At 44.5% G+C, this 14,680-nt stretch overlaps 1 protein-coding gene across 2 annotated transcripts in view; it reads left to right on the top strand.

Annotated features, from left to right (window-relative positions):
* Positions 1–14,680, top strand: part of ENTPD1 (ectonucleoside triphosphate diphosphohydrolase 1) — a 146,786-nt gene that overhangs the window by 126,604 nt on the left and 5,502 nt on the right. For both annotated transcript variants that reach the window (XM_075352245.1, XM_075352246.1), the window contains exons 4-8: positions 1,812–1,962; positions 2,340–2,499; positions 4,003–4,218; positions 11,795–12,055; positions 14,490–14,603. In XM_075352245.1, the coding sequence (XP_075208360.1) occupies positions 1,812–1,962; positions 2,340–2,499; positions 4,003–4,218; positions 11,795–12,055; positions 14,490–14,603 (902 nt within the window). The remainder of the gene's footprint in view (positions 1–1,811; positions 1,963–2,339; positions 2,500–4,002; positions 4,219–11,794; positions 12,056–14,489; positions 14,604–14,680) is intronic.

Below are 14,680 nucleotides of genomic sequence, written 5' to 3'. Positions count from 1 at the left end.
CCTTATACCTGTGTGTAAATTGTATATCAGACCTGCAATTCACATCACAACCACTGGGTGGCCACATATACACACAGACACATATACTATAAACGTCTCCTGACAGAGTATCACAAAATTATGTTTATTTTTTAAAAAAGCCTGATCATTTTGGGATATGAGGAAAAGTCAAAAGGACTCCTCCCATAAGTGCACTCAAAAAAACTCAAGACGCAATAATCCAGAATATTTGGAAACAAATTTTATAAAATATTACTGACTAATTATTATCATGAAATGGCAATGTCACGCTAGGTACGGGGGAATACCAAGCGGAAGTGAAGGGGGCCCCTGCGTCTAGGGAAGGACTGGAGATGGTGTCCTTTGACCAAACCTACCGCTGGTCCCTTGGGTCCCTCACCACCATAGATGGGTTTTATACCTATGTGCCGAGCTGGATACCTGACCTTAGGTATGCCTAGTGCCGGATCCTAAATGGGGAACGTGAGGGATGGGCTCTAAGTTAACCCCAGTAAACGCTAAAGAAGACACATAAAGGACACACAAGGGAAAAGTGCATGAACTACTTATCCACAGATGACTCAGGGAGAAGTTCATTAACAATACCACAGATGAGTGCAAGCCTCCTGCTTGCAACCAGAGCTTGAAAGACCTGAATAATATCACCAGCACAAGTCCAGGGAAGATGGGAGTATTTAAGCACAAGGGGAATACTGATAATCATCAGCTGGACAGAAGGAGTCCTAAAGGGGAAGAGATGAAAAGCTACCTAGTACAATGAATACTAATGACAGGGACAATAGAAAGTCAGGGAGCATTTTGCACAGCAAAACGCTGTGACCTTCTATTGCCAGATACCATGACTGTCTGTCACCCGTAACACACCCGTGACAGATGAGTTCTGACCCATGCTTGTGCAGCTTCTCTCCAGTCATTGTTTATGGGATTCCTGGAGAAAGATGAGGCGTGCTCAGCTATTCTGCCAGTCCCATAGACAATGATTTCAGCTCTATTTGAACGATCGTATGTAAAAGTGGATAACTTTCAATCTTGGGAAAACCCCTCCTAAAGTGATTGCCCATATTTTTCAGCTTTTGTGTGAACAAAAAAAAAAAAAAATTCGAAAAAATAAACTTATTGAATAATATAATTTTACTTACCTTCTGCCACCACTAGAGGACGCTTTTAAAGTTGGTTTCATACTATTTATACATTGAACCAAAAAAAATTGAACCAAAAAAAATAAAAATATTTTTTTTCTTTTTGCTGGGGTTGCAAATTTTATAGGTGTAGACGTCCAGATATATTGTCGATTTTCTACTGTCGTCTATGTTATTGCAGATATTAAGACTTGCATGTTTTTTTAAAGGAACTTGTCAGCATGTTTATACCTAACTATAAATTACAGCAATAAAAATAAAACATTTTTGTAGAGATACAATGAGAAATCTAGTGCAGAAGCCATAGGAAAATCAGGCTGGAAGTTCCTTGGGGGCGGGTCAATACTTGTAGACTACTTTCTCCAAGTGCAATGACCCCCCCCCCGATCTCTGTGCACTTCCAGCTTGATTTGCATACGTCTTCTACACTAGATTTCTTATGACTGGTGCTTCAAATCTTTACAAAATGTCATTTTTATTGAGGGACAGCCTTATGAGTACTTCCATATGTAAAAATATAATGCCAATGGGTTCCCTTTAAATTACGAGGTCCTAGTAATAAAAAAAAAAAAAAAAAAATGTCTCAAAGGATATAAGAAAATAAAATAACTTTTTTTTTTTTTTTTTAATTATTTTCTCTCTTCCAAAAAGGTAACGGTATTTCTAGCTACTACCTGAATCCCGTGGATGCCGGTCATTCTCTTCAGTCTTGCATAAACAGAGCCCAAAAAATTGTTCCCGACAGACAGCAGAAGGAGACGCCGGTGTATTTAGGAGCCACTGCTGGAATGAGATTACTAAGGTATGTTAACCCTGAAGATCTGTCGGTTCTAACAAAACATCAATGGATCCGGAGTGTGCATACTTGACTACTGCAGTGGTCAGGATCGGTGGTGGTCACATCGGTGGGATAACTTTGGTAGGGTACCACCGACAACAAATCCTTACAAGTTTCAGAGATGGCAAAACCCCTTTTATATGGCTTACACTGCTCAGCGGTGCAAAATAATTAGATACTGTGCCCCATTATATGAGACAGAGTAACTCTGGATCCGTAAATCAATATTCAAGTATTTCTAGTTACTCAAGAAAAGGCTTTTTATCGATTTATTTTTCATTTCTGCAAATCCCATTTTATAAACGCACTCACTATTGACCATTGATCTCATTGTCTTTTAGGCGCAGTAGCCCGATGGTGGCCAGTGAAGTTCTGACGTCCGTGGAGAATGTGTTGCGATCGTCTCCCTTTGATTTTCAAGGTGCCAGAATCATCACCGGACAAGAAGAAGGGGCCTATGGTTGGATCACAATTAACTATCTTCTAGGAAACTTTATTCAAGTTAGTGCAAAGTTTTTTTATGCAGCTTGGATGTTTTATTTTAAGGAACGCACCGTGTTTTGTCTAAGGTAGACGCATTTTAGTATTGTAACTGCAGGCTCTGGCCTGATTGAGAGACTTTTGCCCTGAACTGGCATCATCATGGATCCTTATGTTAGTGAATGGTCTGTCCGGGACTTACAGCAGTAATTTGGATGCTAAAGAGAAAATGTATTATAGAACTTTGCAGGCCATTCTGAAGAAGTTCAGCAAACACACTCCGGTAAGGATTTACACGCTGCGACATCGCTACCGATGTCGCAAGCGAGCGTACCCGCCCCCGTCGGTTGTGCGACACGAGCAAATCGCTGCCCGTGGCGCACAACCTCATTAGGCCTTGTCACACATACTTACCTGCCTAGCGACGTCGCTGTTGCCGGCAAACCGCCTCCTTTCTAAAGGGGCGGTTCGTTCGGCGTCACAGCGACGTCACTAAGCGGCCGCCCAATAAAAGCGGAGGGGCGGAGATGAGCGGCAGGAACATGCTGCCCACCTCCTTTCTTCCGCATTGCCGGTGGACGCAGGTAAGGAGATGTTCGTCGTTCCTGCGGTGTCACACATAGTGATGTGTGGTGCCGCAGTAACGACGAACAACCATCGGCATGCACCAGCAACGATATTAAGGAAAGGAGCGACGTGTCAACGATCAACAAATTTGGACGTTTTTGCGATCGTTGATCGTCGCTCCTTGGTGTCACACGCTGCGATGTCGCTAACTGCGCCGGATGTGCGTCACAAATGGCATGACCCCGACGATATATCGTTAGCGATATCGCAACGTGTAAAGCCCCCTTTAGGCCGAAACCTTTTGGTATCTTATCTTTACGCACGGATGTTAAATCTTCCTGATGTTTCACAATTTAAAAGGAAGAATAAATGTGCAATTTTAACAAAAAGCGTCTAACGGTCACAGGTAGTGTGTTTGTCAAAGTTCTTCAGAATGGCCCGCAAAGTTCAAGAATTTTGTGCAAAATCAGAAATGTTATTCTGTTTTTTTTGGGATTTTTTGTACCTTTTTTTTTTATTTTTTTTTTTTTAAAGCTAAAAGATGCACACAAAAATAAATAAAAATTCAGATATGGATAAAATCACTCCAGGGGAGTGTGTATTTACCCCCAAAAATGTATGTCTTGTTAAAAAGTTGCAGTTGATAAATCAGTCACAGATATCTAGAAAACAAAAAGAAAACAAAACATAACCACATTGGCAAACCATTAAAAAAAAACAAACTCATATAAAAGGACTTAAAAAAAAAGGCACAAATTAAAAGAATTTGGTGCAAATTTGAAGAATGGCTAGAATACAGCAAAAGATATATATATATATTAATTGTGTGTGTGTATATGTAATATGGCTTAAATGCAGTACTAAATTTAACCCCAAGTTAGACCCAAAAGCTATGGGCATGCACAACTCTCAGTGATCTAATTTAGTTTCTTCCTAAAATTCCTTTTTATCTGTTAGGAATTGTCACAATCTAAATCGATCAGAACGTCGGGTGCCCTCGATCTAGGAGGAGCCTCAACGCAGATCACGTTCGAGTCCAATGAGAATATTGAATCAGAAGAGAATTCCCTGCACTTCCGATTGTACGGACGGACTTACGATGTCTATACACACAGCTTTTTATGTTACGGAAAAGACCAAGCCCTCCGCAAGCAGCTGGCTAACAGTATAACCGTAAGTCCAAAAATCACCATTCTGTATCTCATGGATCATAGTCGTGTGTTACTTCTGCTTCTTCCTTTCCTCCTTCTACTATATACGGATAGTAGTAGAAGGAGGCACATAACATGGAGGAAGCACCTGATCGCAGGATCGGACTACATGAATGTTTATTTGTAGTGTGGAAACATGGCAGCACCTTACATAGTTCTGCACAGGAGCATTAGATGCATTGGAGCAATATTTGATTACACATAACCTTTAGGGTATGTGTGCCGCCCTGGCAAAACCAGGGTGTCACAGAGGTCTGCATACATCTTTATGGTGCAGAGCTCACTCTCCCTTGGGGAGTTTCCCACACCAATACACACCAGCCAATCTGGCCCCACTCGCCCCCTCCTCAGGAAAAGGGAGGGGGAGAGAGGAGCTTGGAGAGTGCAGAGTGTAGTTTCAGTCAGTCTGGCTAGGAGAAGTAGCAGTGAGGGCCTCAGGAACAGGCCAGCCATTTCCTATGTACGGAGCAGACACAGATACCAGGCAGGAGAAAAACACCCGAATTACACACACGGGTGTGGGACCCGTCCTCACAGCAGCCGTGGGCACTGGCTACTAGCAACTTGGTTAATTCTTGGACTCGTGTCAGTTATTGCCTTATACTGCGAGTACTCCTGCACCACCCGGTCCAAGCCGTGGACTGCACCCGTTACTCCCCAATCCATCACACCGGGGTCCCGGGACATCAACACCCTACCCGTGGAGGGAAAATCACCACCTTGTTGCCCATTACCATCACTGGGATCCTGTGACCGGCAGCGGCGGTGCTCCATTACCTCACCGCACACCACGGGTGGCGTCACAGAACATAGACTACCAAATCTTCCCTGTATATAATGCCCCTTTTGTTGTGGTGCCTGGGATCACAGACCGGGTCACGCCACCGTGATACCTTTAGAAGCGACCCCTTGGCCCGGATCTGAGTACCCCCTATCCCTGGGCGACACATATGACTAAGAAGGACTGATCCGCTGTGGATTTTCTAAAGCGGCAGCAGAACAAAACGCTGCTGTACGTTGTTGAAATGCTCAGTAACATCCACTATCTTGATCTGTAGGGTAAATTTGCATGCTGAGGATTATAAATCTGCAGCACAGATCAATTTCTGTTGTGGATTTTCTTTGCATCATGTTTAGTATATTGTCAGTACAGTAACAGATCCTTACCAATGAAAATCTCCATCTCACCGTGCATTATATGAACGGAGGGATACTTTTGCAGTGCTCGTGAAAAAAAAAAAAGAGTTTTTTGCCAAAGTTGCATGCAAGATAAAACCATTAGTTTATTGCTTCTAAAAAATAAATTTAAAGCATGACAATGAAAAAGTTTTAAAATCCCCTGCAGACGTGCTAAGACGCATTTTGGCCAACAACTGCACTATGATAAAGACCACTTGGTCAAAACGCGTCTTAGCACGTTCCCAGTGGATACTAAAACTTTCATGTCATTTTTAAATACATTTTTTGGAGGGAATAAACTAATGGTTTTAGCTTTTGGATGCAACGTTGCCGGACAACTTTGTTATCCTTGTACGCAAAAACTATTAGTTTAGGACACTGGTGCACACAGACTGAAAAGGGCTCCTGTGCAAGAAGAGTATCTAGACCCTTTGCCATCCAATAACTCAAAATGCAATTCCCACCACCTTTGGAGGTGGAAATGGGGCCTCTTGGTCCCCTATGTGACTGCACAGGTTGCACCAATATGTCCAGCCGCGGGTTTAGGGTACTTTTTTTTTCTTGAAGCACTGGGATCCTTGGCGGCTCAAAGTCAACCGAGACACAACTTCCACATGGAGTTTTTATATATTTGTGTGTTTCCTCTGGGTACTCCAGTGTCTGCAATATCAGTGAAGCTTTTATGCCACCCATTAATTCTTGGAATCAGTCAATGGTCCAGAGTTCAGAGTCCCACAGATCATAAAGTGTTGACTGGAGATGCATGAATCGATTTGAAGGCCCCTTGTCTACTAGCCTGGTAAGTGTCCCATGTCCGTTGAAGGGGCCCCCGTATGCCATCTGCCGGCATCCTCTTTTGATTAGTGTGACGCCCTGGACTATCCAGGTCGTCCCAGGTAGTCACACACACAACATCACACACCTTCCAGTTAGGTAACAGCAGTCAAACACAGAAAACCTTGTGACCACCCTCCAGGTTTGATGTCCACACCGGGGGGGGGTCGAGCCAGGCGGTTTGCTCCACCCACCGAGGAGTTCACAGGCCTGGAGGCGGGAATCTAAGAAGTCAAGTTCAAGTAGTTGAGAGAGGAGTTCTGACAGTGAAGGAGGGAGGTTGTGTCCTGGAGCAGACCTGTGCTCAGGCCTGCCAGAGACTACTCCGGTGGCTGGGTTGGAGCCCAGTCGCCATTGGCAAGGAGGCAGACGGTGGTGGCCGCCTGCAGGAGACCGGGAATATGACCGGTGGGACCGTAAGGGACCGGGACAGGGTAGTGGCCCTCCGGAACCGAACCGGGGAGCCAACTGGATACCGGAGCACCAGGCAGGGTACTCAGACCCTGAACTAGGCTATAAGCCACCACCATAGTCAAATTAACTGATTGCGGTCTGGACCTCAGGGGTTCATTCCCACCTAAGTCCCGATTGAAGGCAACAGCCCAACCATTCCGGATAAGTGCCACCGCCAAAGGCAAGAGATCCAAAGGGCCAGCGTCTGCGGGCAAATGGGGCTCCTACGACACTTATACGCCGGGGAGCGGACTACCAATGCCCAGGCACAGGAGTCAAGATTCACACATAGGTGCAGGAGAAAGGCGGACATTACCAACCTAACAGGAAAACCTGCAGCTGGCTGCGGGTTTCGTTCATCACTCCGTTTGGTTCACCAGCGACTCCAGTGTCTTCTATCAGAGTGAGTACACCAGTGCCATCAGGCACCGCACTGCGCTGCATCGCAACACTGTGCCCTGCACCCCAGACCTCACCAACCGGGCCCCGGGACCAACATCCCCTACCCACGGAGGGGTCAACACCTAGCTGCGCCATTACACCGCTCCCGGGAGTCCCCGTAACTTCACCGCAGCGGTGGTGTTCACAATCACTACGACCCGTGGGTGGCGTCACAAACTATAATTCCAAAACCAAACACCCGCATCCCCCGCGCGTAGCGCCAACCCCCCTTGCAGAGCGACGTGACCCCCGGGTCCGTGAGAGGCTCGAGCCACCACCCATAGAACACGAGCACGGATCCGAGCGGCTCGGCAGCCGAGGCCGCGGGGTGGTACATTAGCAAGCCTGGTACGTTGTCGTAGGTGTATGATGCCGTAATGAGGGTGACTAATCAAAAGAGGATGCTGGCAGATGGCATACAGGGGTCCCCTCCAGAGATTGTGGCTAGTAAGTGGTGGTTTGCAACTCCCCATCCAGTAGTCATGGAACACTGACCTAGCCACTGGACCAGGGTCCTGGGAACTTTGCCCATCTCTACAGCTGACATATCCTACTAATCTGCCATCGCTCTAGAAGATGGGAATACCCCTTTAATAGACCATAGCTCAAATCATTGGATTCATTGCTAGGCTTAAGCAGACTAAAATATATCTTGTGTTCATCTGCTTTAGGAACATTCTTACACCCCACAATTGATGCTGAAAAAACATAATTTTCCACCCTAGCTCAGCCATCTTTTCCCTGCCAGCTTCACAATGGCGGCAATTACCAGTATTTTTTTTAATTGTTCCCTTTTTCTCCTATTCTGGGTTATTATATCTCTTGCAGAGTATTTCAGTTGGGTAATTGTTTCTACAAATTGCTCTGCGATTCTTGTTTCGCTTCTGAAACTTTTTGCTCCAGCAGTTCTGATTATTTATAGCAAAATATTAAGCTGCTATCACATGGAGTATGGGAATTTTAGACTTTGGGGTGATTTAAATAAAGTCTATTATGTTTTACTGTCGCTTTTCAGTGTATGCAGAGCATTATTATCTAGTGATTATGGATAGCGCCATGAGAATTTTTTCAATATTCTAGGAATGAATATAGTTTTGGTATTGTCCAAGTTACAGGAATAGCTATCATTCATAGAAAGCATGCTGCGGGAGTCCTTACCTTTTAGACGCCATAGGACAAGGCAGCCGCTCATAATCCTAATCACCAATAGTGATGAGCGGGCACTACCATGCTCAGGTGCTCAGTACTCGTAACTAGTGATGAGCGGGCACTACCATGCTCGGGTGCTCAGTACTCATAGCTAGTGATGAGCGGGCACTACCATGCTCGGGTGCTCAGTACTCGTAACTAGTGATGAGCGGACACTACCATGCTCGGGTGCTCAGTACTCATAGCTAGTGATGAGCGGGCACTACCATGCTCGGGTGCTCAGTACTCGTAACTAGTGATGAGCGAGCACTACCATGCTCAGTTGCTCAGTACTCGTAACTAGTGATGAGCGGGCACTACCATGCTCGGCTGCTCTGTACTCGTAACTAGTGATGAGCGAGCACTACCATGCTCAGGTGCTCAGTACTCGTAACTAGTGATGAGTGAGCACTACCATGCTCAGGTGCTCAGTACTGGTAACTAGTGATGAGTGAGCACTACCATGCTCAGTTACTCAGTACTCGTAACTAGTGATGAGCGGGCACTACCATGCTCAGTTGCTCAGTACTCGTAACTAGTGATGAGCGGGCACTACCATGCTCGGGTACTCAGTACTCGTAACTAGTGATGAGCGGGCACTACCATGCTCAGTTGCTCAGTACTCGTAACTAGTGATGAGCGGGCACTACCATGCTCAGTTGCTCAGTACTCGTAACTAGTGATGAGCGGGCATTACCATGCTCAGTTGCTCAGTACTCGTAACTAGTGATGAGCGAGCACTACCATGCTCGGGTGCTCAGTACTGGTAACTAGTGATAAGCGGGCACTACCATGCTCGGGTGCTCAGTTCTCGTAACTAGTGATGAGCGGGCACTACCATGCTCGGGTGCTCAGTACTCGTAACTAGTGATGAGTGAGCACTACCATGCTCAGTTGCTCAGTACTCGTAACTAGTGATGAGCGGGCACTACCATGCTCAGTTGCTCAGTACTCGTAACTAGTGATGAGCGGGCACTACCATGCTCAGTTGCTCAGTACTCGTAACTAGTGATGAGCGGGCACTACCATGCTCGGGTACTCAGTACTTGTAACTAGTGATGAGCGGGCACTACCATGCTCAGGTGCTCAGTACTCGTAACTAGTGATGAGCGGGCACTACCATGCTCGGGTGCTCAGTACTGGTAACTAGTGATAAGCGGGCACTACCATGCTCGGGTGCTCAGTTCTCGTAACTAGTGATGAGCGGGCACTACCATGCTCGGGTGCTCAGTACTCGTAACTAGTGATGAGCGGGCACTACCATGCTCAGGTGCTCAGTACTCGTAACTAGTGATGAGTGAGCACTACGCTAGCGATTGCATCCGCCCCCGTTGTTTGTGCGTCACGGGCAAATCGCTGCCCGTGGAGAACAATATCGCTAGTACGTGTCACACGCACATACCTTCCTAATGACGTCGCTGTGGCTGGCAAACAAACACTTTTTTTTAAGGGGGAGGTTCTTGTGCCGTCACAGTGACGTTACTCAGCGGGCCATCAATAGAAGCGGAGGGGCGGAGAGCAGCCGCATTAACGTCACTCCAACCTCGTTGTCGGAGGACGCAGGAACGCTGTTGTTCGTTGTTCCCGGGGTGTCACATGTAGCGATGTGTGCTGCCTCAGGAACGACCAACAACCTGTGTCCAAAATGAGCAACCATATTTGGGAAATGAGCGACGTGTCAACAATCAACGATTCTTGACGTTTTTCAGATCGTTAGCGGTCGTTCGTAGGTGTCACATACAACAGCGTTGCTAACGAGGCCGGATGTGCGTCACGAATTCCGTGACCTCAGCGACATCTCGTTAGCGATGTTGTTGCGTGTAAAGCGGCCTTTACTCTTACAATCGAAGGATTGTGCAGGCTCCTACAATTGTTCTACAATAAAAACCAGTGTTCACCTCTTACTCGGGCTGCCAAGTTTCTACAATTTCAGATCATTTGTAAACTTGTGTCTCCATGGTAACAGACTGCAATCCAACCCTATGTAGTCTGATGCTGCATTCATCTCCTAATATCTTTTTACTTGTTTCTTAATTATCTTGTCTTTAACCTTAACTTTGTTGATAAGAAGTAATATAATTACATGATTAGACTACACAGGGTCCCTTGACTAATTTTGTAGGTTGTATATGTATAGCTTTTTTCTTTCTTTCTGTCTGCTTCCTCACTTTCTTGTTTCTGTCTTCTTCTTCGTTTCTCTTTCTTTCCTCTTTAATCCTCCTTTTTTTCTTCTGCCTTCTTTCATTTCTTTCTTCTTCCTTTTTCTCCTTGTTTCTTTCTTTCTTTCTTTCTTTCTTTCTTTCCTCTTTAATCCTCCTTTTTTCTTCTGCTCTCTTTCATTTCTTTCTTCTTCCCTTTTCTCTGTTTCTCTTTGTTTGTTTGTTTCTTTCTTTCTTTCTTCATTCCTTCTTTCCCGCTTTCTTCCTATTTTTTCCCGCTTTCTTCCTTTTTTTTCCCGCTTTCCCCCTTTTTTCCCGCTTTCCTTCCTTTTTCCCGCTTTCCTCCTTTTTCCCGCTTTCTTCCTTTTTTTCCCGCTTTCTTCCTTTTTTCCCGCTTTCTTCCTTTTTTCCCCACTTTCTTCCTTTTTTTTCCCCACTTTCTTCCTTTTTTTTCCGCTTTCTTCCTTTTTTTCCGCTTTCTTCCTTTTTTCCCGCTTTCTTCCTTTTTTCCCCGCTTTCTTTCTTCTTTTGCTTTCTCCCTTCTTTTGCTTTCTCCCTTCTTTCGCTTTCTCCCTTCTTTCGCTTTCTCCCTTCTTTCGCTTTCTCCCTTCTTTCGCTTTCTCCCTTCTTTTGCTTTCTCCCTTCTTTCGCTTTCTCCCTTCTTTCGCTTTCTCCCTTCTTTTGCTTTCTTCCTTCTTTTGCTTTCTCCCTTCTTTTGCTTTCTCCCTTCTTTCGCTTTCTCCCTTCTTTCGCTTTTTCCCTTCTTTCGCTTTCTCCCTTTCGCTTTCTCCCTTTTGCTTTCTCCCTTCTTTCGCTTTCTCCCTTCTTTCGCTTTTTCCCTTCTTTCGCTTTCTCCCTTCTTTCGCTTTCTCCCTTCTTTCGCTTTCTCCCTTCTTTCGCTTTTTCCCTTCTTTCGCTTTCTCCCTTCTTTCGCTTTCTCCCTTCATTCGCTTTCTCCCTTCTTTCGCTTTCTCCCTTCTTTCGCTTTCTCCCTTCTTTCGCTTTCTTCCTATTCTACTTCCTCTTTCCCTTGGGTGTTTTTTCTTTTTTATTTTCTGTTGGAATTTTTTTAGAAACTCTTTGTGCACCATTAATTTCAGTCTTATGTTGCAATACAGGAGTTTATTATTATTATTATTATTATTGTATTTTGCATATCTGTTTTGGAGCCTAATAGGCCTCTGCAATGTATTGCACCATGTATACAGACTCTTATTCAGGCTGCAGAAAATATTTGATTTTGGTAAGCGTCTCTGATCCCCCCTCCATTAATCTCTATTACAGAACCTACAGAATGCCTCCCTGTTGGATCCCTGCTTTCACTCAGGATATACAAGAAATCTCAACACAACGGAGCTCTACACCAGTCCCTGCGTATCTGATCGGCGGACGCTAGCGGCACCACCGAGCATTCGAATTATTGGGACGGGGGATTACAATCTATGCAAGCAGAAAGTCCAGGAAATCTTCAATGTCTCCCACTGTAGCTACTCCAGATGTTCATTCAATGGCATTTTTCAACCAATTTTACAAGGGGAATTTGGGGTAAGGTCACTTCTGTAGGCTTAGAGCTCATTGATGTGTCCTGTTTGTGATGCCCTTTGACTCGATGATTTTCCAAATAGTCACATATAAATGGCGAGAATGGAAGCAGCACTAGATATAGTTGATAGGCAGGTGCGTCTCGGCCACATATCGGGCCAACACTACTCCTTGCATCACTAATGACCAAATAGCCAAAACAGAAGTGTATAATATAAAGCTTATTGCAAAAAAATGGACATATTCAAATTTCTTATTCGTTGACAAAGAGAACTGTTGCGCCACCTACTGGAAGTAGCAATCCTATACGTCAATATCAACCCTTTAACGAGCCTTGCCACATGACTTAGGATAAAAGCCAAACCAGAATCTTAATTTGCTGACAACGCCCAAATTACTTTCCAAAATCCATCATCAAAATTGAAGCAAATTAAAGGGAACGAGTTATCAGAAAATTTACTTATTATTTAAATGTATTTGTTTTTTTATTTTTTTTTTTTTTTAAGATTTTTAGTATCCCTAACTATTCAACGTCAGTCAAATTCTCATTTAATTTTAATGTTCGCTTGACCTGGAAAATTCGAAAAAAAAAAATAAATAAAAAAAAGTGTCTGACAATATTTTACGAATTTATGTAAGATAAATCCCAACAGAGATGCACATTAGGCCAGGGTTAGAGGCTAAAACTCATTTATACTGCAACACTGAAGAGTTGGACATTAAAAATGTATCCAATGGGAGAATATAATAGCCAAAATACTTTAATAATTATCACTCCTATATATCAGTATAAATATCACCCATGGGTAAAAACAGTAGACTGCTTAATATTGCAGGGACATGAATACCGCATAATACAGTATAACATTTGGCCAGAGGTAGAGGATGATAAATATCTATTGTATATTAGGGTAAAATCTCTGTCGCCATATCTAACTACACTGTCACAATGAGTTTGGGATAGCAGGGAACCAGGGCCTTTGGGCGGTCCCTCAAGCTAGGGGACCCTACACTATCCCTAACGTCAGAGATACTCCTAATGGTGGAGATACCTGAGTCTCCTTACTGGCCCTGCTCCTGACCAGTCCTGATCTAATTCCCTCATCACCTTCCATCAGGGAAGGACAGGACAGGCGTGTGTTGAAACCACAGATAAAGACAGACAAGGGAAAACCAAAACTCTTATCATGCCAGCTATAGTTTATTCTATGTTGGTTTGTCAGGTTTGGTGTCCTAGACTCTCTGGTGAAAGTTGTGCTTTAGTTATGCTTTTTGTGGTTGTGGAGTGTACAGTACCCCTGTTTCTTTGTTCTTCCTTCCTGCTCTTGTTTTCCTCCTGAATCTCTTATTGTCTTATCCTGTATGTGTGTGGCTTGGAGTTGAATGCTGTTGCTATTTACCTGTCACAATGTGATGTGATTGTAGGATAACGAGTGACAGGGCCTCCTATACTGTCACTCATGCTAGGGGACCCTAGGCTATCCCTAACATCAGGGTTACTCCTGATGGTGGAGATGCCTGAGTCCCATGCCTGGTTATGGTCATGGCCAGAGGAGAGATGGAAACACCGATAAAGACAGACAAGGGGAAACCAAAACTCTGAAACATTGCACACACAGAGGAAGAGACTCAGGAGAAAAGCAAGAACAGGAAGGTAGCAACACAAGGCAACAAGGGTTAAGGGCCGTTTCACATATCCGGCATTTCGCCGGATTGACGGATCCGGCACACTCCAGTATAGCGTATACAGTGCAATGGCATCACTGCAAGCTTGCCGCGATGCTATTGTACAGTTTTAACACTATACTGGAGTGTGCTGAATCCGTCAATCCGGCGAAATGCTGGATGTGTGAAACAGCCCTAACTCCACAACCGCACTCAGCAACAATAGTCTGGATAACAACACCTCACCAGACCAGCTAAGATAAACTATAGCTGACAAAGAAGGAAGGATCTAGCCAGCATAGATAGGAGGGGAGCAGATGTAATTGGCTCCCCCACAGCATGTGATCAAAGGAGACTAACAAGTAGACTACCAGTGATTAACTCTTGGTAGCCTACCTATGAACTATCACTATGTAAGTCGAAGCCTGAATGATCTAGTGTTATACCATCCAAATTCTATAAACTGTGATATAGTCTAATCCCTGGTGAGCTAGTGTTATAATAACCAGCCCCTGGTGGCACAGTGCGATTTAAATCTTAACGCCTAATCACCAGGTTTTTTTTACGGTATCAAGTCCATGTTTTTAACTGTTGGTAACTATGCCATATGTGTACCCCAACATTAATTGGCTTTTACTGTTGATATATCGGGATTACCGTGCCGGACACAGAAGTTGGCCCCATTTTGGAGAACTACATGGACATTGACCAGGAATATAATCTGTGTATTGCATGTATAGCTTCTTATATACTCCATGTCCTCTTCTTACAGGCGTTCTCCGCTTTCTACTTTGTTATGGACTTTTTAAAGCTCAGTAAGGAAAAGGTTTCTCTGGACACGGTGAAGGAGACGGTGGTAAGACACTGCTCCAAGCCTTGGAGTGAGGCAAGTATCTTATTACGACCTCCTTATAGTATGATGATGGAAACATGGTCTTAGTCGTGTTTTTTTAAACGTTCTAT

This window comes from Anomaloglossus baeobatrachus, chromosome 5, assembly GCF_048569485.1.
Source record: "Anomaloglossus baeobatrachus isolate aAnoBae1 chromosome 5, aAnoBae1.hap1, whole genome shotgun sequence".
Classification (NCBI taxonomy): domain Eukaryota; kingdom Metazoa; phylum Chordata; class Amphibia; order Anura; family Aromobatidae; genus Anomaloglossus; species Anomaloglossus baeobatrachus.
This window is presented reverse-complemented; position numbering and strand designations above follow the sequence as displayed.